General features: G+C 38.6%; 1 protein-coding gene across 2 annotated transcripts in view; it reads right to left on the reverse strand.

The window, feature by feature from the left end:
• Window positions 1-306: 306 nt before the first annotated feature.
• Window positions 307-22,100, reverse strand: part of FBN2 (fibrillin 2) — a 121,216-nt gene continuing 99,422 nt past the window's right edge. Inside the window, exons 47-65 of one of the 2 annotated variants that reach the window (XM_066181933.1) lie at window positions 20,723-20,851; window positions 20,309-20,428; window positions 17,171-17,296; window positions 16,804-16,956; window positions 16,432-16,497; window positions 16,054-16,179; window positions 15,845-15,964; window positions 15,164-15,286; window positions 14,626-14,757; window positions 13,136-13,261; window positions 10,614-10,820; window positions 9,801-9,926; window positions 9,075-9,197; window positions 8,821-8,937; window positions 8,048-8,176; window positions 5,871-5,990; window positions 2,779-3,010; window positions 1,979-2,135; window positions 307-707 (exon numbers count right to left, since the gene is read on the reverse strand). In XM_066181933.1, coding sequence (XP_066038030.1) covers window positions 342-707; window positions 1,979-2,135; window positions 2,779-3,010; window positions 5,871-5,990; window positions 8,048-8,176; window positions 8,821-8,937; window positions 9,075-9,197; window positions 9,801-9,926; window positions 10,614-10,820; window positions 13,136-13,261; window positions 14,626-14,757; window positions 15,164-15,286; window positions 15,845-15,964; window positions 16,054-16,179; window positions 16,432-16,497; window positions 16,804-16,956; window positions 17,171-17,296; window positions 20,309-20,428; window positions 20,723-20,851 — 2,798 coding nt within the window. In that variant the 3' untranslated portion in view covers window positions 307-341. Of the gene's footprint in view, window positions 708-1,948; window positions 2,136-2,778; window positions 3,011-5,870; window positions 5,991-8,047; window positions 8,177-8,820; window positions 8,938-9,074; window positions 9,198-9,800; window positions 9,927-10,613; window positions 10,821-13,135; window positions 13,262-14,625; window positions 14,758-15,163; window positions 15,287-15,844; window positions 15,965-16,053; window positions 16,180-16,431; window positions 16,498-16,803; window positions 16,957-17,170; window positions 17,297-20,308; window positions 20,429-20,722; window positions 20,852-22,100 lie in introns of both variants that reach the window. The other variant, XM_066181932.1, reaches the window with a different exon arrangement.

Here is a 22,100-nt window from a genome sequence, read left to right on the forward strand (position 1 = left end):
AGACTGCTAACAAGAAAAAGAATAGCTCACATTTTTGTGCCATTTAGTGCCATATGATGAATTCTTGAACTTTAGCTTTTTTAATATACTTTAAATCAAGGTTATATATAAAAGATACAGTAACCATGATTTGCCCTTGTAATAGAGGTTTGGACAATGGCAGAGTTTTAAGCCACCCTCCTGAAAAGACGGTTCTGCAGTCCTGACAGGATGGAAAGGAAGGACTCTTCCCCCCTGCCTTCCTCCCCCAAAACACTCTTCTGCAAAGCAGATTAGCTTTGAAAAGCAGATGTTCTTGGGTGCGTAGACAGAATAGAAGTGGCTGAAGAACAGGACCACAGCTAATAGAGGAGCACCCACAGCCTCACCCTGAGGGCCTCCCCTAGCTCCCCTCGGAGGTAGCTGTCCTCATGACTGCCCTCCAGCTGCTCCATCTCCTTCTCCTCGTACAGGGGCACGCTGGTGATCTCCAGGGCGTGGAGCCCAGGCACTGCCCTGCCCCTCACGGCATACAGGTAGCTGGCACCGTCCCTCAGGCGGATCTGGAAGGTTCCATGCTCGTTGCCGTGGGAGATGACGTAGCACACGCGGCGCCTGAGGGCCGGCAGCAGCTCCAGGATGTGCTCCCGGCTGCCCAGTCTGGACATGTCCACTCTCACCCTCAGGGGACTCTCTGTGTCAAGGCTTCCCCAGCTCATCTGCTCCAGCTGGAGGAGGAAAGAGTGTTTAGAGCAGGAGAGAGGAATAATGAGGATTACAATTAACAGTTTCTGCCTTGATTCCATACAACGCACCCTATAAATCCTAAAGGCATCAAACAGGCCTTACAAGGACAATGAACAGGAGGCTCTGACTTCAGATTGAGAACCTGTTTAACTTCATGCTTGCAAAGAGACAATGTAGAGGAGTGTTAGAAACAAGCATTTGAGATCACTTAATAGATCATCAGGGTATCAGCAAAAGCCAGATTTAATTTTCAAGGCCAAGGCCTACCAAGGATTTCTCAGATTGCACTGCAGCCTAGAAAGGAGGAGAGGGGAATGCACCACCACAAGGAGAAATGTGTGCTTACTGTGTTTACACACCAAGACCCACAGTTTGTATGTTGTTATGACCAACAGGAACAACACAGAAATGCATTTCACAGCACTGAAACCTTCTCTGCAAATTCCATACTGTACCAGTATCTAATGCAACTAGTAAAGCGTAGTGAAAATAAGGAAAATTTTTGGATAGGAGCAAGTAATGCAGTAAATACCTGAATTCCATAGACAACGATAATGATTAAAAAGTGTTTCTTTTTTCACATAGTTTATGGATGTCACTGTTACTACCTAGAAAGTTCTAGAAACTGAGAAGGTTAATGGTATTTCAGAAGTGTAATAACCAGATGTAACAATTACAAACTAGATATGAGTTCCTGTAACTTACACTTATAAGCCCACAAAATGCAGCGAGAAAAGAATTTAATCTGAAGTTTAATTCTCTAAAAACTTCATCAATTCTGTAAATATTGGACTTCCATCAGCCAGGTCTAATCCCCCACCACTATGAGCAACTATGGAACAGACACCAGGACTAAAATGATCTGCAAGGAGATCTGTTTAGCTGTCCCAGACCATAAATGCTGTCCCAACCTCCTCCTGGCAGAAGAACATGCTGAAGACATGTCCAGTTTCTCAGTTCTCTGTAATTAAAGGAGAATTATTCCCCCGAATGTACTCTGAGGAACTAGACCACATCTCAAACTACAAATAAATCTTTGCAAGCTTTAAAAACTTCATCCTTTCACAGCTGTTGATGTGTTTCTTATCATCAAATTATTACTACGAGCAGGACCTCGGGTGAAGCAGGGGGAGAAAAGAGATTCTCACCACTAGATGTGACATGTTTAAAGACTCCCTCCATTTACTACTGGTGTCATATCTCTGAAAATACCTTGAAAAACATTACAGTGCTTTTTTATGCTGGTACATACAGTGTCAGCACTTCTCTTCTTCCTGCTGTCTTTTTTGGAGTAGCCATTGATTTTGCACTCGTAACACACTTCAGGTGACAAAGCATTCTCTTTATCAGCATCTCCATCCAGTGGTAGGTACTGGCCTTTGTTAAATCCCATCCCTGAGACACAGTGTCTGTGGAACGAAAACATGTGTTTTACTTACTCCTTGCAGTTTTATGAACTGTCCCTGCTAAATGGAGTGTGCGTAATTTGTGCCAAAGTGTCTGTATCCCCTTCCTTGTCCTTTCCCCAGTGGGTGGGTTGTGCCTTAATTTCCTTCACATTAGAGTGGCTTACAAATGCAAACACTGGCGGAAGGGTTTTAGCCTAATCTAATTTTCATTTACAAATTCTACAGAGAAACTGAACAAAGTCAGCCTGCCCTGAAGTTTGGGGACTATGGAGTTTACCCACTGTTCTCTACCACAACAGTGTTAATTAGTGTTTAATGTTCTGGACTGATCAGTGATACTTAAACCCCTTAATTATCTCAGTACACATGGTACCTTATCCTTATGCATTATCAATCCCCACTGAGCAGGTCCATGAAGGAATTCATGTGCTAATACTGGGTGAGAAAGCAGAACTCGTTGATTAACATTATTTATATGCTACATTTAAAACTAATGTCATGTTGCATGTACAGACATTTTACTTTTTTCCTAGTTTCTGGATGTTTTGCACAAAACTAGAAAGGACTTAGCAGCTTGTCATTCATTTGCACCTCTGCACCTTCTCAATGTGTCTTTGGTGAATGGCTGCATGGAGAAACTCACCCTTGTCCAACTCTGTAATAGCCAGGTGGGCAGCCACAGAGATAACCACCCTCAGTGTTGGAGCAACCGTAATTGCAGGGGTTCTTGGCAGAAGAGCACTCATTCACATCATGGCAGGCATGGGAGAACTGGTCATATGAGAACCCAGATGGGCAGACACACTTGTAACTTCCCAGGGTGTTGTAGCAAGAAGCAGAGCCACACATGTGAGGATTGGAGCATTCATTTTCATCTAGTAAACAAACACAAAAGTATTGGTGTTTTCTAGTCTGAGACAACATGTCAGCATGATGCTGCTAACAAATCAAAATATCCACAAGTCCCAGGGCTCTGCTACATCCTTGACCTCATCATCCCATAAAGACCTGGTTTCTGAGAAAGAAAAGGAGTATCATCTTCACTTGTGGATGTTAAGATACAGAGAAGATGACACTTCCGGTTAGTGTGACTTGATTTGGTCTGGTTTTGCGGGGGGGGGGGGGGAGGGGGGGAGGAAGGTTATGGTATGGAAAGTCGTGTTTTGGTAGTAGGTAACATGGTTATTTTATTTCTCTAACCAAGGTATTTCTCTAAAACCTGTAGGTTTTCATCGCCAAGTTATCCTCACCTCAGTTTTCCTCACCACGACCACTAGTGAATGCCTTACCATTCCTGTCTGCAGTCACTCAGAGGGAGATTCTTTTGAGGATTATAATTTACAGAAACTTAAGCTGGTTTGGGGTTTTGTAGGAGTTGTTCATTGTGCATTCTGTCACCTCACCCCAGTCCTTTGCTTTCTTTGCTGAAGAGCAGTATTAAGTCAGGAGTGATCATGGTGACTGGGACTTCAGAAAGACTGGCTGATGTGCTACTTAATGTTAAAATGTGTAGAATAAACTAATTTTTATGTACAGAATCGGGACAGTAAAATCAGCCTAAATGAAATGTATGGCAGTGCTCACAGTCATGCTCTGATTATAATACCACTGACAGAAAACCATGAAAACAAACCTGAAAAGGCAAATATTTTGTATTAGTCTTTGTGAACAGCGCGGGATGACATTGTTTCTTTGTGTATTGGTTCTTATTAAAAAAAAAATCCCACATTTTGTTTTGTATATGATATAGCTTAGTTCATGAACCATAGAAAATAAGTGATGGAATGAATGAGCAAAATCTACACAGAACTCCTGAACTTCCTAATTTGTCTCATTCTCTGCACGAAGAACTAATGCTGGCCTTGGGTTTTGTAAAGGGCATATTATTCTATTCCATCTGGGTGGAGCAGAAGTGCTTATCTTTGCCCAAATGGGTTAGTGTCACTTAATCAGATGGTGGAGTGCTACTTATCTCTCTTCACTGTTTCACTACTTCCATGGGAATGTCTTCTGCTAACAGACCATTAAGAGCTCATCAATGACATGACACATTACAGTGCACTATTGTAAGCTGCTCCACACAGGGAGGAGGAGCCAAACCATCTTAACCTAGACAAAAAGGAGCCACAGTCTCACTAGGTATCCAGTTTTTCCACCGGATCCCTGGAAGAAGACCAGACCCATCTTACCATTACTGGACCCTTTTTCTTCAACGGGACCATCTCTACTCCAACAGAACCACATCTGCCACTCCAGGAGGGCTTACTTTGGACTGCTTCCAACACCCTGACCAACAGGGTGTCAGGTTGTATTTCTGACTCTGTCAAGGTTTTCTAGGATTTCTTGTTTATTTGTCTGCTTATTCTTCTGTACTGCAACATCTGTAATTTTATATCCCTAGTAAAGAACTGCTATACCTATTCCCAAAATCTTTGCCTGACAGCCTTTTAATTGCAAATTTATGATAATTTGGAAAAAGGGAGGAGGGGCTTACATTTTAAGAGAGACTCCAACCCTCCCTGGCAGATAAACCGAGACAGATTTTGGCACCGAACATGGGGCTAGAGGGCATTGAGAGGAAAAAGGAATGGCAGTTCTTTGGTGACCTAAGTTCTTGTGTATAGAAGCCTTGTTGGACAACATCATGTGGTCCAGTTTTCCCTGGTTTGGGTGGCACGTGGTTGTGGCTGTATTTCTGCCATTTGCAAGCCCTTATCTAAATATAGGCCCCATAACTAAAGCTACTGTGACTGTCATCCAGTTTATTTTATGGCTTAATAAGGTGAAGAACTCATGGATTTTTCATTTCCTCTGGAAGGCAGGCACATGGATTCAGGGCTATCGTACACTAACTGTGTGTTTTTGGAGTTACTTTAACAATGGTACCTACTGTGAGGAAATTACACCGGGGGAGTTTTTTTCCCAACCCTTTACCCACCTCTTTGGGTCTGCCCCATCAGTTTTTGAAGGGTTTAAATCCTCTCTGAATGCTAATGATATCATACAATGGCTGGTGCTGCTAATAGGCGCATTCTATTTAGCATTCAGAGATAAGGGAAGATTGACCTGGATAACCAACCTGATACCTACCCCACAGAATAGGGATGATACCCCAGAGCCTGATTCTGCCCCACAGCCTGCCTCAGAAAGGATCCACCCGGATTGGGTTGAGGTTTTGGTAAAAGAGATGCATGAGATGGGCCAGATGCTGAGGGAGTACATTTCCCCAGCTCATGAAAAACCCTCCCTAGGAAACCCTAATGGTTTTTTTGACTTTTTTTTCCTCACCATTTGCTTTAGATGTTATTCTGTAGAATTCTTACATTGCTAATAGTTTTTTATGCTTTTTTAGTTTGTCTGTTTTATGACAGGCATAGTTTTTTAATAGGTTTTTTTTTCCTCAGCAGAGATATTTACATTGCTACTTTCAGGAATTCAATGAACATTCAATGATGGGGATTTTTCACAGAAGAAACAGGTCAGAATTTAGACCTTTCTAAGAAAGCTAATTGTCATGGTGAGTTTCAGAAGGCTGAGCGTGTTTTCTTGCTACCTCTCCTGTCATTGACTGACGCTGGGATTAGTAACTGTGTGGAAAGAGAGGGAGACGGACAAGAAACATTTTTGTTTGCACACCCTTTGCTCTGCTCGTTCTTGCCCTTGCCTGGTATTGTCCCTATAAACACTCTGATACATTTGCTGTTTAAATGCAGTATGTGCTGTTTGTTTCCTTACCAACACACTGATTCCACTGGTAGTGCTGAATAAATCCTTCTGGGCACCCACATCTGTATCCACCCAGGATGTTCTGACAGCCATGCTGGCACCTATGGTTTCCATTACATTCATCCACATCTGTGCATTCAGGAGGGAAGCAGAGCATGACACAGGATTACACCCACTGCCAAAAACTGGTGGATCAGGAGTCTGTTATGACCCAGCCGTGTGCTCTGGCAGCCCAAGAAGCCCAATCTGTGCTGGGCTGAGCCCCAGCATGGGCAGCAAGGGAGGGGGATTCTGCCCCTCTGCCCCCTCAGCTCAGACCCCACCGGCAGAGCTGCCAGCTCTGGGGCCAGCACAGCAAGGAGCTGGAGCTGCTGGAGCCAGGCCAGAGGAGGCTCCAGGATGAGCAGAGGGATGGAGCAGCTCTCCCACAAAGAAAGACTGAGAAAGCTGGGGTTGCTCAGGCTGGAGATCAGAAGGTTTCAAGGAGACCTTAGAGGCCCTTCCAATGCTGAAAGGGGCTACAGGAGAGTTGGAAAGGGCATGTAGTGATGGGACACAAGGAAGAATGGCTTTAGGCTGAAATAGGGTAAATTTAACCTGGATATATGGAAGAAATTCTTCCCTGTGAGGGTAGTGAGGCCCTGGCACAGGTTCCCAGACCAGAGAAGCTGTTCAGGAAATGTCTGGCAGTGCCCAAAGCCAGGTTGGATGGGGCTTGGAGCACCCTGGGACAGTGGGAAGTGTCACCGCCCATGGCAAAGAGTAGCAGGAGATGGGCTTTAAGGTCCCTTCCAATTAGAGTGATTTTGTGGTTTTATTACTTATGACAGATGAGCACAGTTGTAAGATAGAAAAACCATGCAGGTTGTTCTTTAAGAAAGCCTGGCAGTCAACTAACATTCAGTTCTTTACATCAATGATCTGATTTGAGCTCTTGAGCCTTTCAGTACTCAAATTTGGAGAATAAACACTACTCCTGGTAATCCACATGTTGTTGTTTTAGTGTAATGCTTAAAATTTGAGGGGTTTTGAAATTTCAGTTTTAAACCAACTACTTAGGGATAAGCTTTTAGTTTACTGAAACATACTATAGTGTTTGAATATCAAATTTGGATGTCTTTGAAATTAAAAATAAAAAGCCACATAAAAAGTCTCTGAGACTAGAGTTAGTAAAAAGAGACAGCTACAACCATTCCACCCTCCAAATTCTAAAAACTCAGACATCTTAAATTTCATCTACTATAGGAAATAAGTAGATTGTAAGCGACCTAATTTTTAAGGTACACTATGCAAATCTCATAAAAAATAAAAAATAATTCTTTATTTTACAGGCACACCAGGACACATGCACTTTATGAGAACAAAGTAAACTGACAGGAGATGAAAAAACTTCCACCTGCATATATTCTGCACTGCTGTTCTAGAAATAGGCTCTAAATATCAATTCCTGTTTTAAATGCTCTATCAGAGGTGTTGGTATTTTGAAAGTCATAAACTTCTTCATGTATGCTCTTGCATTTTTAATTCTCAGCAGCCAGGTGGCCTTGTACTACCTTTTATTCTCTTCTTTGATCAATACCTGAGGCCCACTGAGATGTCTGGAGCGCTCAAGTACAGATTTCCTGACTGAAGCTTCCCCTTGGGCCAAAAGAGAGATAAAGCTCATCAATATAACCTGCATTTTAACTGTAATAATTGACTTTCTGAATGCAGTGAATTTGCCTTCTCAGTGTGTAACTCTGTGGTAGGAGAATCAAGTACAGGAATTTGGAATCTGATCTTAGTCCACCCTCAGGTGGACAATTAAAATTAGCCAAAATGAAAACTGTAGAGAAATTCTGTTCAGACACACAAAGGCATAGATGTAAAAAAGCTCCACAACTGCTAGACTTTTAGATGCAGAAACCTATGTGAAGTTGCAATGGCAGCCTGAAACCAACTGTTGAAGAGTTCAACTAGAGAGTCAGTCACCTTTTTATTCAAAATTCTGTAAAAATTACTCAAGGCAGTACATTCTTGCATATGCTTTTGTTATACTTACAATTAGTCTAATACTTGCCAATTTCATTTTGTGATTACTTTTACTATGGCTGGTGCTCTGTTTTCTCTGTCTTTAACATCAAATGGTTCACTAGAAATCAAAGTAAGGATCTGCACCATAAAAAAGTCTGACTGCTCCTATTTACCTTCACAGTTTAATCCAGTAGAATCCAGAGAAAATCCCCTTTGACATTCACAGATAAAACTTCCAGGAGTGTTTTGGCAAATTCCTTTTGACCCACACAGTGATGGTTGAGAACCACATTCATTGTTATCTTCAAAATACAGAGGAGAGAGAAGGTTGGTTTACCTTGTGGCATGATGTTAGACATGTTCATATAACATAAAAACAAAATCCACAGAGATGCAACATTTTATTTTGTAGCTTTTCATTTTTTAAATGCCAGACGAACCGGAGACTCATGCAGAACTATGAGTAATTAATAAATTGGAAGTGCTAGTGGTAGTTCAGTTGTGGTATGAGTGTGAAACAGCAGGCATGTAATTGCTGATACTGGAAAAATGCTGCCCTTTTGTGTTAGCTGAACTGAAACAATTTCAGTTGGCAAGATTTATACATATGCTTAAGATCTACAGACATCTGTATCTACTAAAAAAAGAAAATGTAGTCTGGTTTTGGTTAACTACATTTTAAATGAGATTTTAATAATTCACCCTTTTGTCCCCATGTGGTTATACTTAGAACATAATAACATGTATTAAATATGGACAACTCTTTGCTAACCAAGAAAATAGAAATAGTGAACAGACTGGATAGACTCATTTTTCTTTAGCTGTAACTGCTGCTTTTCAAAATCTGTCTTCCGCCCTCTTAACAATATTGCTCTGCATAAAGAGCACAAGAGATGAGAATGTTCTTACAGAACAGCTTATGAAAGAAAACTAGTGTTTTTCTTACCAATACAAGCTGTATGATGTTGTGTAAAACCAGGTGGACATTTGCATGTGAAGCCGCCAAGGGTGTTGACACAGAGAAACTGACAGTTGTGCTGTTTGGCTTGACATTCATCAAGATCTGAAAGTAAGAGATGATGATGTCTTAAAGTCAACAAAGAGGCATATTTATTCAAATTTGATAAAAGTATCATACTTATAAACCAATTCCTTTTAAGTTGCAACCAAATTAAAAGTTACTGTGCATAACCTTCTTACCTTTACATGTCTTTCCATCTTCCTGAAGGACATAGCCCCGGGGACATGAGCACTGATAGCTCCCTTCTGAGTTCTTGCAGATAAAATTGCATGGTCTGGGAGACTGGGAGCACTCATCGAGATCTAAAGAGAAGAAAATGTTATCTTGTGTCCTCATCTCTCTGACAGAAAGATGTTCGTTACATAGCACAATATTTTAGAGAAAAATGCTCAAAGAAGAAAGCCCCCTCTTCACATTTGTTCAGGGTTCCTATTCCTTTCTCTGTGAACGTGTTGCTGTGGAGGGGTTACCACTACCATGACAAACTGCCTTGAAAGAGTAATACACTACAGTGACAGTGGCACTGGTATTTGCATCTAAGCAACAAATACTTACTTTTTTTGTATACTGTGATATATTTGGACCTGCAAACCAACAAAAAAGTGGGAAAAATGTAGACCATGAAGTAACGAGCCTCTTTGTCATTTAACGTAGTTACACAGCTTCAACCAATTTTAGTGATCATTTTACTGCAGGAATACTGCCAGCAGAGCTTGTTCTGCAATTTCCCCAAATGAAATACAAAACCAGAAATGCATATCAGGAAAAGAAATAAGGGACATGGGATAAAAGAGATAAAAAGAATGGTTTGCTACAGGGACTTACAAAGATTGGTACATCACTGTGTAACAACTGAAAAAATAAATGATGGTTACTTCAGCTGCTGAGTAATTAATGAATCTTACCATTACAAGATGTGCCAGTTATGTCATTGGTATAGCCACCTTTACAAAAGCACCGGAAGGAGCCCATGGTGTTAATGCACTGCCCATTCCTACACAGGTTTGGCAGGACCTTGCATTCATCAATATCTGTACAGGAATTATTAAGTATGTCATGTCTCGGTTTTAAATTCAACTTTTTACTTCTCTTCCATATTTGCAGAGTACCTCATCATCATGCTTCTGACAGGAACTTTCTCCCTTCTCCCTCTTTAAAAACAGATATCAATGCAAAGCCAAACATCTTTCAAATTTCATTACTGTTCTTTGCACCAACACATTCCTGCTGTTTCACTGGGTACTCAGGTTCCAGTTTTGCTAACTCCAAGTACAAACCCCATACAAGAGAATTTTCTTATGACTACTTCCATGTCAAAAATTATCACCTACATTAAAAAACACACATTAACTTCTGCATCCTGTGTGGAAACAGTACCTGCAAAGCATTGTGAGATCATTGTTAAATGAGATGGTTGCTGCCTTTGCCATGTGTCCAACTTTTCAGCAATAAAAGAGCTGTGGGATCATTTCTAGCTTTTAGTTATTGGTTGGAACTTCCAACCAAATCCTAATCCTGAAAATTCTGCACAGTTGATATGTTTGCAGCTACTGTTAAATGTGTTTTTAATTTCTGGCCTCTTGGCACTATTTGAAAAATAAAACTCTGTTGTTTAACAGGAAATTCTCGAAAGGAACTTCAAAGGGAATTTTGCATTTTCTTAAGCATGCAAGCATATTCTTTTCCCCTTTTCTGCCTCTTTTCATCTCTGCAAATACCTCTTCCATCTGTGGTATAGCCTGATCCATGTGGACAGAGTTTCTTGTAGTGGGTGGTTCCGGGGAGGGGGCAGAGCCTGCACTGGTTCCCCCAGCCCCGGCCCCTGTCACAACAGCACTCGGATCTGGTGACAAGGTTCTGGCTGCTTGAAGCCATGTGGCACATGGTCTGCAGAACTTCAGCAAAGCAAAACCCCTGGCGATTATCTGTGAGGAAAAAGAAGAGAGGTTGAAATAGAGGAGATAAAGATCCGCTCCGTTAGGCATCTGGTGTATAATTCTGGCTCTCTGTCAACATATGCAAGCAGCAGAAGGTTATTAGCTACCATGAAGTCCATCTTGATTTAAGCCTTTCAGAATTGTTGTGTGTTCTGGTAATACGCTGCCATTCCAAATATATCACAAGACATCCCTAATGTTCAGTATCTGCATGAGCTAGGTGAGAGTTTTGCTTATAGGAAAGTTGTGCCCTTAGCAGTAAAACAGGCTGTGGGCAAAACTGAGCTTCCACTTCAGCTGCCTATGCTGTGTTTGCATTTGAATGATTTATTTGGAGTGGGGTTAGAAGTTTATTTTGTTTGTTTGTTTTACTGGCCAAAATAACACATTTGATCATCTGTAATTATCCTGCTGTGATTTAAATAAAAAATCCTTACAACTTGAAAGCATGTATGCAACTCAATACTTTTTCAGTGGTACTCCTAGATGTTTTTGGGGAAAAAAATAGAATTGTATGGCCTTATTATTGGTATGTCCCTGCCTAATTTTAGTTTCATTTTTAAGCCTTTTGGTTAACACCTGTCAAAAATGAAAGGGGAGCAAAGCTTTAAGGTCACGGGGCTCCTACAGGCTTCCTTCAAACAGCTGAAGAGAAAAGAAATACCAATTTCCAGTGCTAACAGAAACTCCAAATCTTGCCTTCTATATAGGCTATTTCACCTATCTTATTTTTTGATTAAAATGGAGACATTGTCTATTACTGATCTGAGTATGCTTATGTTTTTAAATGAAAGCTTTTAATTTTTCTCCTCTCAAAGCTAGTAGAGATCCCTCAGAATTTATAAATGTATGAATATTTAGCTGACCTTCTCTTTTACAAATCAGAAGAATCTGTACCTTTCTTACAAGAATTAGGCAAAGGCAAACTCTGGCTTTAGGAAAGACTTAATTTGTCCACCTGGTAACTTAACTGTATACATCAAATAAAGCTGTCCTTACTGAAAGTGTCAGTTCTGTGAAACAAAATACTTGCTGTAGTAATTTGCAAGACTCTGCAGATTTCTGTTCTCCCAGACAGGGATATTGTGCAGGTCTTTAGGGACATTATGACCTGAGGAACACATAAATGCTTTGTCCCCAGTTTGAGACGTGGAATGAATATTAATGTGAGCAGAATATAAAGATTTGCACAATGTCTTTAAAACAATGTAATCTGTGACTTAATGCTTGTGATACAATTCAGAAGAAATTCTGTGTTTCTGCCAGATCCATTTTTCATTGTAATTTCTAACCCAGGGAACATGAAAGGAAAAGCAGCAAAAGGCAAACTTTCCCAAGGCAGAAAATAGTAAGAAAATTACATATTAAATATGGGAAGGCAATAATGACCTCCAAACAGGGCATTTCCTTGGCATTAATGATTGGCTGGGGTTAACAAACTGCAGTTTTCTCTTCCCATCTAGTTCTAATCCTTAGGAAATACTCTGCACTTCAGTGTTATTGCTTAGCCATGAAGTCAGCTCATTCCTTACGACATTTTACAAGAAGCTGGTTTTATAGTAATGGTGTAAGATAATTATGTATTTTTCATGCAAGAATACTAATAAATACACCCTTTCAGTACTGTATGGACACTGGAACACTGGTCAAGAAAAGTGAATTTTTGCAGTTCCATTTGACTATAAAAATGGGAATGATGAATTCTGTAGTGCAAATGACAAATACGAATGTATTAAAAAGAAAATACAGGTTGATGAACAAAAACCCTCCACAAGTATTTAAATCGCAGGCCTGCCTCAAAAAATTTTTTGCCATTTTTTGGTAAAATCATAACATTTTATGTCTGAATGAAAGGTACAGAAAATTCAAATGCCTAGTTGCCATATGGTGCTTAAAATCACATTCTGAATAAGCAAACATTCAATTTTACTCTGCATCCATTTTTGAATTATCTCAAGGCAACTAAATTCTCCTTCTTTAAAAATCCCTGTATTTTGTCTACATTTATGTTATATGGAATTAAGATGTTTCTACATGAGGCCTGATTGCTACAAGCTGCTCATTCCTATCATTATTTAATAATATTGAATAATATTATTTAATATTGTATTATTAATTAAGAAGTATAATATTTTAATTTTAATTATTTTAGTTTTAATTATTTGTTTTACACTTGAGAAGTGTAATTATTTAATTATTTTCATTTCTGTAGATATGACAGCTATTAGGTATTCAGAAGCCTAATTTTCTCTCTGCATTTACAATCTAATGTGAGATGAAATGTGTACAGAAGAGACATTTACCAAGACACTCAATGCCTGATGGACTTGACAGGAATCCTTTATTACATTCACATCTGTAGCTCCCAACAACATTCACACAACGACCATTTTCACAGACACCTGGCTTGGAGCGGCACTCATTTTCATCTTTACAAAAAAAAAAATTTAATAAAATTAATAATAATAACAGCAACAATAAGAACAAAAATAAAACATAATAACATCAACAACCACAACAATTCATTACAAGAAAATATATCAGACTCTCTAGAATACAATAAATATTCCATGTAGTATTTGAAAAATACTTTCAAGATGTGGAAAAATCAACTGATTGAACCTGGAAAGGGCTTTCCAAGGAATGTTATCCTATTTCATTCCTTCTGCACTTTATTCCAGAACAAAAGCTTTAATGCTTCACATTATATAACAAGAGGCAGAAAACACAGAAGGCAAGTTCCAGTCACAACATTTACCTGGTAAGTAGTATTTAAATAAAACTGGAATACATGCATGATTTGAGTGACAAATCTTCACTTTGTAATCATCAAGAGTATCTGATTACATATGACCTCTCCTGCAGTAAGTCATATTTCAGTCCACATATTACTTTCCTGAAACTTTACAGTCTTCATGTATTTTCTTCCACAGCTGAAGGCACACACACCATAAGCAATTACACAATATTTTAGATGCTTAAAATAAACCTAGAAAAACTCCAGGTTCTTTAAAGGCAGAATTACATGTCAAAAAAAAAGGACTAATTTCTTGTTAATACAGATTATTTTCCCTAAAAATCATAAAGCTCTCTAAAGGAGAGTAGTCATTCTTTTGCTGAAGGAACATTGCTATAAAATACTTCCATTTAAACCATTCACTAACATGGATTTTTGGTTTTTTTTTCCCCCTCCAGAGAATTTTGGCATGGTCCTAGGTTTTCTTCTATATACCAAAAGAAAATATAATTTGCTAAAATATAGCTATTATCCTCCCCTCAACTAATGAAGTAAGTGATGAGCAAAGGTGTTTGTTTACTTCCAGGATGGGGAACTGTTTTGAACTATGGCAGTTTACGTATCTTTTGTTCTTTATGTCTTTCATAAGTAGTTTCAGAATCGTAAGAGTCTTAACTCTTGAAAGAAGTGACACATTATTTATACTAATGCTAAAGGAAATGTAAATTTTATTTATGAAAATTTTGCTTCCTAGCCATAAATTGAGGTCTCACTTGTTTGGCAAGTTCATTTTTTAGATGTAACAACTGTCTGAAAACCTTCTGGATTTAGTTGTAGAGCAGTGGAGTTTTTACTCTGAAATCCTTATTAGTCAGTTAGAACTCACACTGAAACCAAATAGAAACTTTAAGATGTTGGGTATTATTAGATATCTTAAATGTCCTTCATGAATTGTTATTTTCTGATTTTATGTATAAATATATACACACAAATAATTTTTTATCTGTTTGCTTGTGTATATTTCATTAGATGCCTTCTTCCCTTTCTAAGCTTTACCTGTGCATCCTTCTCCATCAGGTCTCTGGATCATCCCAGGAGGACAAATGCACACAAAGGTACCAACCAGATTTTTGCAAATCATGCCTCTTGATTCACAGTCATGGAGACCTTCAGCACACTCATCTAGATCTGGGGGGAAAAAAAAATCATGTTTGAACTTTCTTCCAGTAGCTTCAGTCCCTGAATACAACTTCAAAAGAAAGGACATACAGGCTTCCCTAAGTAAAGCACTGACAGAGAAGGCCAAATTCTATGATAATTTGCAGGTATCTTGATCTTTGTGAGCTGTATCGTCTTGTCACGTTAAAGATGAATTTCACCATTGTAACATTCTTGGCTCTGCAGTCCCCCTCAAGGGTTACACTTGATACAAAAACACTGAATATTGCTTTTTTGTGAGTTCTGAAAGAGCAAATCATCACCTGCTGGGCTGTTTGCTAAATTCCACAGTGAGGATGAATGCAAGATGCATAGAAATACTTGGATTATGTGTTGGTGATGGAAGGTGAGGAGAAGTTTATACATCAGTCATTACCTTTGCACATCTTTTGGTCTTCCCTTAGTTCATATCCCACTGGGCAGGTGCACTCATAGAAACCATAAGTGTTTATGCAACGAAAAGCACACAGCAAGGGGTTCTGAGCACACTCATTGATATCTGAACAGGGAAACAAAACAGTCACTCTCTACTAAGTTTCAAAACGATCACCAGAAGGTTTTATTACACCCATGCTTCTCTTTTCAGCTAAAACTATCAGAAAGGTGGTAATTCAAACCATGAGCTTTTGAGTAACTAGAGAAAACTGAACAATGATCTGCTTAAGAATAATGGCTTAGTATATATATATAGAAGAACTTGAGCTTAGTATGGCAAGTTAGGGCAGGCTGATTTCAGATTTTTGTTACATGCTCATACTTAATGTACTTTTGTGTGGTGAGAAATGTCAGCTTCAGAAAGCAAATTATGATACATAAAATACAATATTAGTGAGAATGCCCCATGGGAGGCATTCCCATTGAGTGGAAGTCCTGTGATAAACTAGAAGCTCTGCTTAAATCAATTCAGATTTCTTTTCCAATCACATATTTTAAAGCACAGAAACCTTCCTTTCCTCTGAGTTATTACAGCATGAAAGACATGGCCAATAAAGTAATTTGAATGCTGAGGACTGGCCAAAAGCCAAAGGAGAAAAGAATAATGAAGAGGACAGGTTACCTTCACAATTCATCATTGGGCCTGGCTCAAATCCTTCGTGACAGCTGCACTCAAAGCTGCCAACCACATTAGTGCACGTTCCGTTTCCACAAGGGTTGCCAATGGAACACTCATCTGTATCTGTACATAATAAATAAATGCAGAGTGAAGAGAACTGAGAAGAGTTGTGTTTTAAATTCAAGGGTGCCAATTCCTATAACTGCACACACCTATGCAATGCACTCCTGTGAAATCCAAGTTGTACCCCATGGGGCACTCGCAGCGAAATGATCCATCAGTATTGATGCAGTGACCATTGGAGCAAATTCCTGGGCTTTCAAGGCATTCATTGACATCTAAAAAGCAGGAAGAAATTAACAGCCACTCAGCATATGCATTTCAAATCTTAAAAAAGGCATTTTAAAAAATACCTAAGCACCCTATCATGTTTTTCTCAAGCCATACACTTCAAGAAGTTTTTTAAACACAGTTTACAGATCAGCCTCTTGTCACCAGCAGCTGTGAGGAGCAAGCTGTTAACATACTATAATATTCAAGTATAGTTTTAAGTATTAATACTTACTTTTTATATTCAGAAGAATGCCTACCTTCACGTGTATCATCAATTCCAGGAATAGTTCCATGACCATATGGGCACAGGTCCTGAAAAGCAACTGTAGAGAGACATTTTCTTTAAAACATAGAGCAAGTGAGAGACAGAATCATGACAGATGGTTAAAGCCATCCAAAAAGGATACTAGTTCAGGTGTCTACAGAGAAAAACCAAGAAATCAGTATTTCTCTTTGTCTGTGGTTTCTTCCACTTAATTTTATTCCTTTAGCTGACTTGAAAAATCATTCTAGAAAAAGACACTGAGAGCAAATTCCAGAAAAATCTCTCTTTCCAATGACCAAAAAGTACAACACCAATGGGCTCTTCCCTTTCCCCCAGAAACAAATCTTAAATTTCAAATATTTACCTTCTTCTTCCTTTGGACAGAGCTCACAAGGATCACCCCATCCTTCTCCTGGCATTTTACTGCAGCAACACTTGGCCTTTGAGGTGTTGAAAGCCTTTGGCACTGAGCACTTCCCATTCTCAAAGTTGGTGAAACAGAAGCTCTGACGAATATCTAGGAGAAGAAAATACAGTTATGCAGATCTAGAACCTTTTCCCAAGTTAGATGATGACTGTCTGCCCTGATAGAAATAATGTAAGACCTGTATTTTTCATACTTTTTTAAAAGCACTCAGCAATCCTCATAAAGATATAAATTGGAAGGGGTTTCTACAGAGTATCTGTTATCTTTTAGACTGAGTTACTACATTCCTGATCTATGAACTTACCAAAGCACCTCCGTCCATTATCAGACAGCACAAAACCTGTGGGACAGATGCACTGGAAACCTCCCGGGGTGTTCGTACAGGACCCAAAGAGGCAGATGTTGGGATCCTCGTTACACTCATTAATATCTGTAAAGCAATGGAGAAACCTTCACCATAACCTCACTTGCTGTGAACTCCTTGGTTAAGGAATATTGTTTATTTATTGATTAACTGATTTAACTGAAGCAGTTTCCAATAAAGTGCTCAGGAGTTACAGCAGCCCATAGGTTTCACTGACTCCTTCAAATTAGGAGTTTCTCACTGGCATGCACCTTCTTTCCTAAATACCATTCTCTGTTCTTCAATATATTAAAAATATAAACATTAAATAAATACTTTCAGAACACATTTCCCATAGGAACAGAATTTTTCTGAAGCATAAAACATCCCAAGATTACTTTTTAAAATCTGCATGTTGAGGCTTCTCTTTAATTAAAGGTATACTTTTTTCCTCCTGTCAGATTTTGGGACTCGAAACCTTAGCTAGTAATTAGTAGAGTCATGCCCAGATTTATATGTAGCAGTCTTTTACTGCCACCCTCATTGGGTTATTTAAAATGTATTCCTGTTCTACTGATAATCTGTAATATATTATTATTACTATTCGAAGATAGTTGAAATTTATTTTTAATAGAGGTATATCACTAAATATTATATTAAATAATTACCAAAAGCATAAGGCAAAGTATTAGTATTTAGTGTAAGTATCAAGTGTCTGTAAAATTGTGCAGCTCAAATAGCATCAGGTGTATACATCCCCCATCTGTACAGACAACAGACAAAGCAGGAAAATAATATATTAGGAGGCCATTAATTTTTCTTATCTATTATTTAAAACTGTATTTTAACTTATCCTATTCCACAAATACTAAAAGAATATATAAGCTGCCTTCCTAAGGAAGTTTTAAAGATAATTATAATCTGATAAATTTTGAGATGTATTTTAATAATCGCTAAAGTGCATCCCTTTTTGAGTCTTTCAGTAAGGAATATTGAAAGAACCACCTCAGAACCCTGTGGCTATATAAGCATTCTACAAAAAAAGCCACACTGAGCTTAACCTAAGCTTAACCAAAGCTGTAGGCAGGAACAAGGCCCTTTCCATGAAAATTAACTTCAGGGATGATGAATACTCAAATTTTTGCCCTTATTTACTGAATTCTCTGCTGTACTGAATTTTAGAAAACCGCCCTATTTTCAGCAGGTAAGAAAACAATGGAAATACAATCTTTATTATTTGGAAAATGTAAGTGAAATGATGGAAGAAATCAGGTGGGAGTAGATTCTGTGATATAACTTCTGAAAAATACTACCTTGAGTTCCATTTTCAGAAATTGCTATTAGGTACAGCACATGGACAAAACCACTGCAGCACAACCTGGAATTTGTCTGAACTAGCTTCCCACAGACAGGCTCTTTCTGTGTGAAGCGTTCTAAGTCAGCTTATTTCAGAGAAAATGGTAAATAATTTCCCAGTTGCTGTGATAGCAGTTAATATACAAAGCTCAGCAATCCAGCTGCATAAGACAGGAAAATTGCTCTTTTGAAGTGCTCATTATTACTGCAATGAATGGTTTGGTGCTAAGACTCTTTCTGTGGCCATGATGGAGAGGTGACCAGCCAGACTGTGGAAATAAAACAAGTCCTTTCCCCTTTATTCCTATAAAATGGAAGGGAATGTATAACATGGGTAGGCAAAAACTAAGAATTTTTCTGTGGCCCCAGTTGTACTGGTTCCTCCTGCATATATATACACCCTGAGCTCAAAAAGCAATCAGCCACTGCCAACCTTCACATCACAGACAGACATAATGGATTCTCAGAAAGCTGTTAGTATACAACATCAATAGAGAGTAATAGGGAACATCTGCTACAAGGGCTGTCAAAATATTAATCTAAGCTTTAGTGCAATCACATGTGATAACCTGGGCATTTCCTAGGAGCTCTAGCTTCAGATTTTCTGGACACATGGCAGAATGACAAAAGAGTGCAAGCAAGCCTTTTTCTTTCATTTTGGGCAAAAATCTGTCTGGCAGCCACTGATCCTCTCAAAAACATAGATTCTGAGAAGATACAAAACTGGCCATAAATAGTAACATTCCTTGAAAACAAAAACCTTTCATTATTTTATATTCATGAATTTAGAAATGTAGATGATTTGAATTCACCTCAAACATAACTGCTAATATGGAGTCAGTAGCTGCCGAAAGAAATTATGAAGTTAGAAGGCAAATGGAATTTGGTGGCATGATACAATGGCTGAGAGAACTCTGGGGCTTAGGAAAATAAATCCTGTTTTTCAAGACAAAAAAGTTCAAAATGGTTTCTGTTCCTGCAGCCACACAGATTAGGTGACAGTAAGCCAAATCTTAAATGCCCAATAAATTCACAGTGTCCCATGCTTTGCTCTGTTGCAAAAAGGAGTTGTAACTTGGATTTATTTCTTGTTCTCTGCCACAGCAAATCTTAGTTCAGTGTGTGACATTCAGCTGCTGAATGGCATTCAAGGCTTTAAGTGAGAACTCCATGAGCAAACTGGAACAGAAAAAATGATGACAAGTCTGCTGTATCCTCCTTCTCTTCCTCTGAATCTCAGCACTTGAGCGGCATTATACAAAAGTCAAAATAAGAAAACGTTTGTTAGAAGAAACTGATTTAACTGATTATTCCTGTAAGCGCCATAATTTCATCAAGATTTTTAAACTTCATTTCCTTCTGAAACCAAATGCTTAGTTCATGCACTGATTGCCAATAATTACCTTCTGTAAAAATTAGATAAATACAGTGAGCACATCTGTTTTATGAATTTTATTTTTGAAAAGTGACTAAAAGAAAAAAATACTTGTTTTTTTAGAAGTATTTTTGTTTGCATTAATGAAGAAATCAATGTTCAAAGAAGAGTACAATACAGTACAAAATATTCTTCTGCCTTCCTTTTTAAAACCTCTTCCTGAAGACTTTTCATACCTATTCCCTGTCACCTTGATTTTAAGTCAGGAAAAATTCACAACCAGAAGGGTGTACAACTGCTTTCCACCCAACTAGAGTCACATACAAACTCTTAAATTGTTCAGGAACAAGAGTTACGACTTGCCTTACCAATACAACTTTCACTTTTTACTTCGTATCCTGGTGGACAGATGCACCTGAATGATCCTTCCAAATTTTGGCAGGTACCAGGGGAGCATGAACCAGGCAGTGCCACACACTCGTTGGTATCTTTGGAGAGTGGAGGAAATCAAGAAAGGTTTAGAATCCTGTAATTCTTATGGTAATAAAAAATGAAAAAGACTGAAGGGTTCTGTACTAATTTTCTAAGGCAACTGATTGCTTGAAGACCAACAACTATTCCAAAAAAAGCCTGTTACTTCTACTGTGTTTTCATTTAAGTCACTGTCATTCTCTTTTGATATTGAGATATTCAGACTGTGTTGCATCCCTCTACATGGGAGCTATTAGTTTATTTCAGCTCATCAGTACTTGAACACCATACATACATACATACATACATACCAACACAATTCTTGCCATCCAGAGTAAGCTCATATCCTTCATTACACAAACATTTGAAAGAACCAATTTCATTGAAACACCGTCCACTTCTGCACACCTGACCAAAGAAGGAACTGCACTCATCAATATCTGATTAAAAAAAATTAAAAATATCAAAATTGAACCTAGGAAGTGAGAATTGAGTCCCAGCATACTACATACAGTATATTATAACCACACTCAAGTTTCCATATTGGTATTTCTGTGGAGAAGGTATATTTTGTAGCAACAAATCAGCTGACAGCTGATGGAAAGTAACACTCACTGGAGAATTAAGGTGCATGTTCTAATTAAACCACACAATTTTCATAGACTATTACAATTTCCAGGCTTATAGCATTACCTCAATTACTGCATCTGGAGATATTCAATTACTCCTAAGGGACTGCATGACACCAAGTCTTCCAACAGAGGACAAAACGTTACATGGGATGATCTGGAGTTTATCTGGATCCATATGCACTCGAGTTTCCTCCTAAAAACCTGTCCCTGCCAATCTCAAGTTTTGGATTATGTAATTTCATTTCCACAGGATGATTTTTTCCTTCTCAACTGTTCTGAAAATGATGTTTTAAAATGCTTGTTATTTTGTAGAGTTACTTCAGTAATGCAGACTTAAAGGAGCACTGCATAAGGAAAAAATATGGAGAAGGAAGCATAAATGAAATGGATATTGGATATACAACATGCTCTAAGAAAAACTTGTACTTTGCAGCACATTCTTGTTACTTTAATTTTTTCTTTCCTGGCCAAGAAGTGGATTTAAAATGCTTTTTTATTGACATATTAGCTCTCTCCTGAAGTTGAAGGAGCAATCAGACTTTGCTTTGTCTTCCCTCTGTAGCAGGAAGGAGTGTAAAGCTTCCTTCTTTTCTTTTCTTATGCTCTGCACAAGGGCGAAGATCTCGAGGTTTATGAGCCTGTTTCTCAGCCCAGGAAGGTGTTGGTTGCTTTATCATTGGAACCTACAAACTGAAGTAGTCCAAACTCATCAGATATTCTAGTGCCCTGTGTTTAGGGAACGTGAAATAGTAATGCCTGTGTCAACTCTGCATAACTTTGCTCATTTTAGGAGAGCAGATCTGGTGGGTCTGCTCTCCTAAAATGAGCAAAGTTATGCAGATCAGGTGTTCTGACTTTCTTATTGCTGGTCTGCTTCTTATTTCTCATCCTGTGCAAGAGTCAAGCAAAACTGTGAAATAACGGAATTATTTCAAATTCATGAGGCAGCACTGGTGAGATGAAACAAGTGGTGCCTGTGGACTGTACCTGTAGCCAAAGATGTGCTGTAAACACCAAGGCAATCTAAAGGAGCTGAGAGATGCACTAAAACATTAGT

This window comes from Chamaea fasciata, unplaced genomic scaffold (genome assembly GCF_029207755.1).
Source record: "Chamaea fasciata isolate MVZ Bird 193981 ecotype frontalis unplaced genomic scaffold, bChaFas1.0.hap1 SCAF_4, whole genome shotgun sequence".
Taxonomy (NCBI): domain Eukaryota; kingdom Metazoa; phylum Chordata; class Aves; order Passeriformes; family Sylviidae; genus Chamaea; species Chamaea fasciata.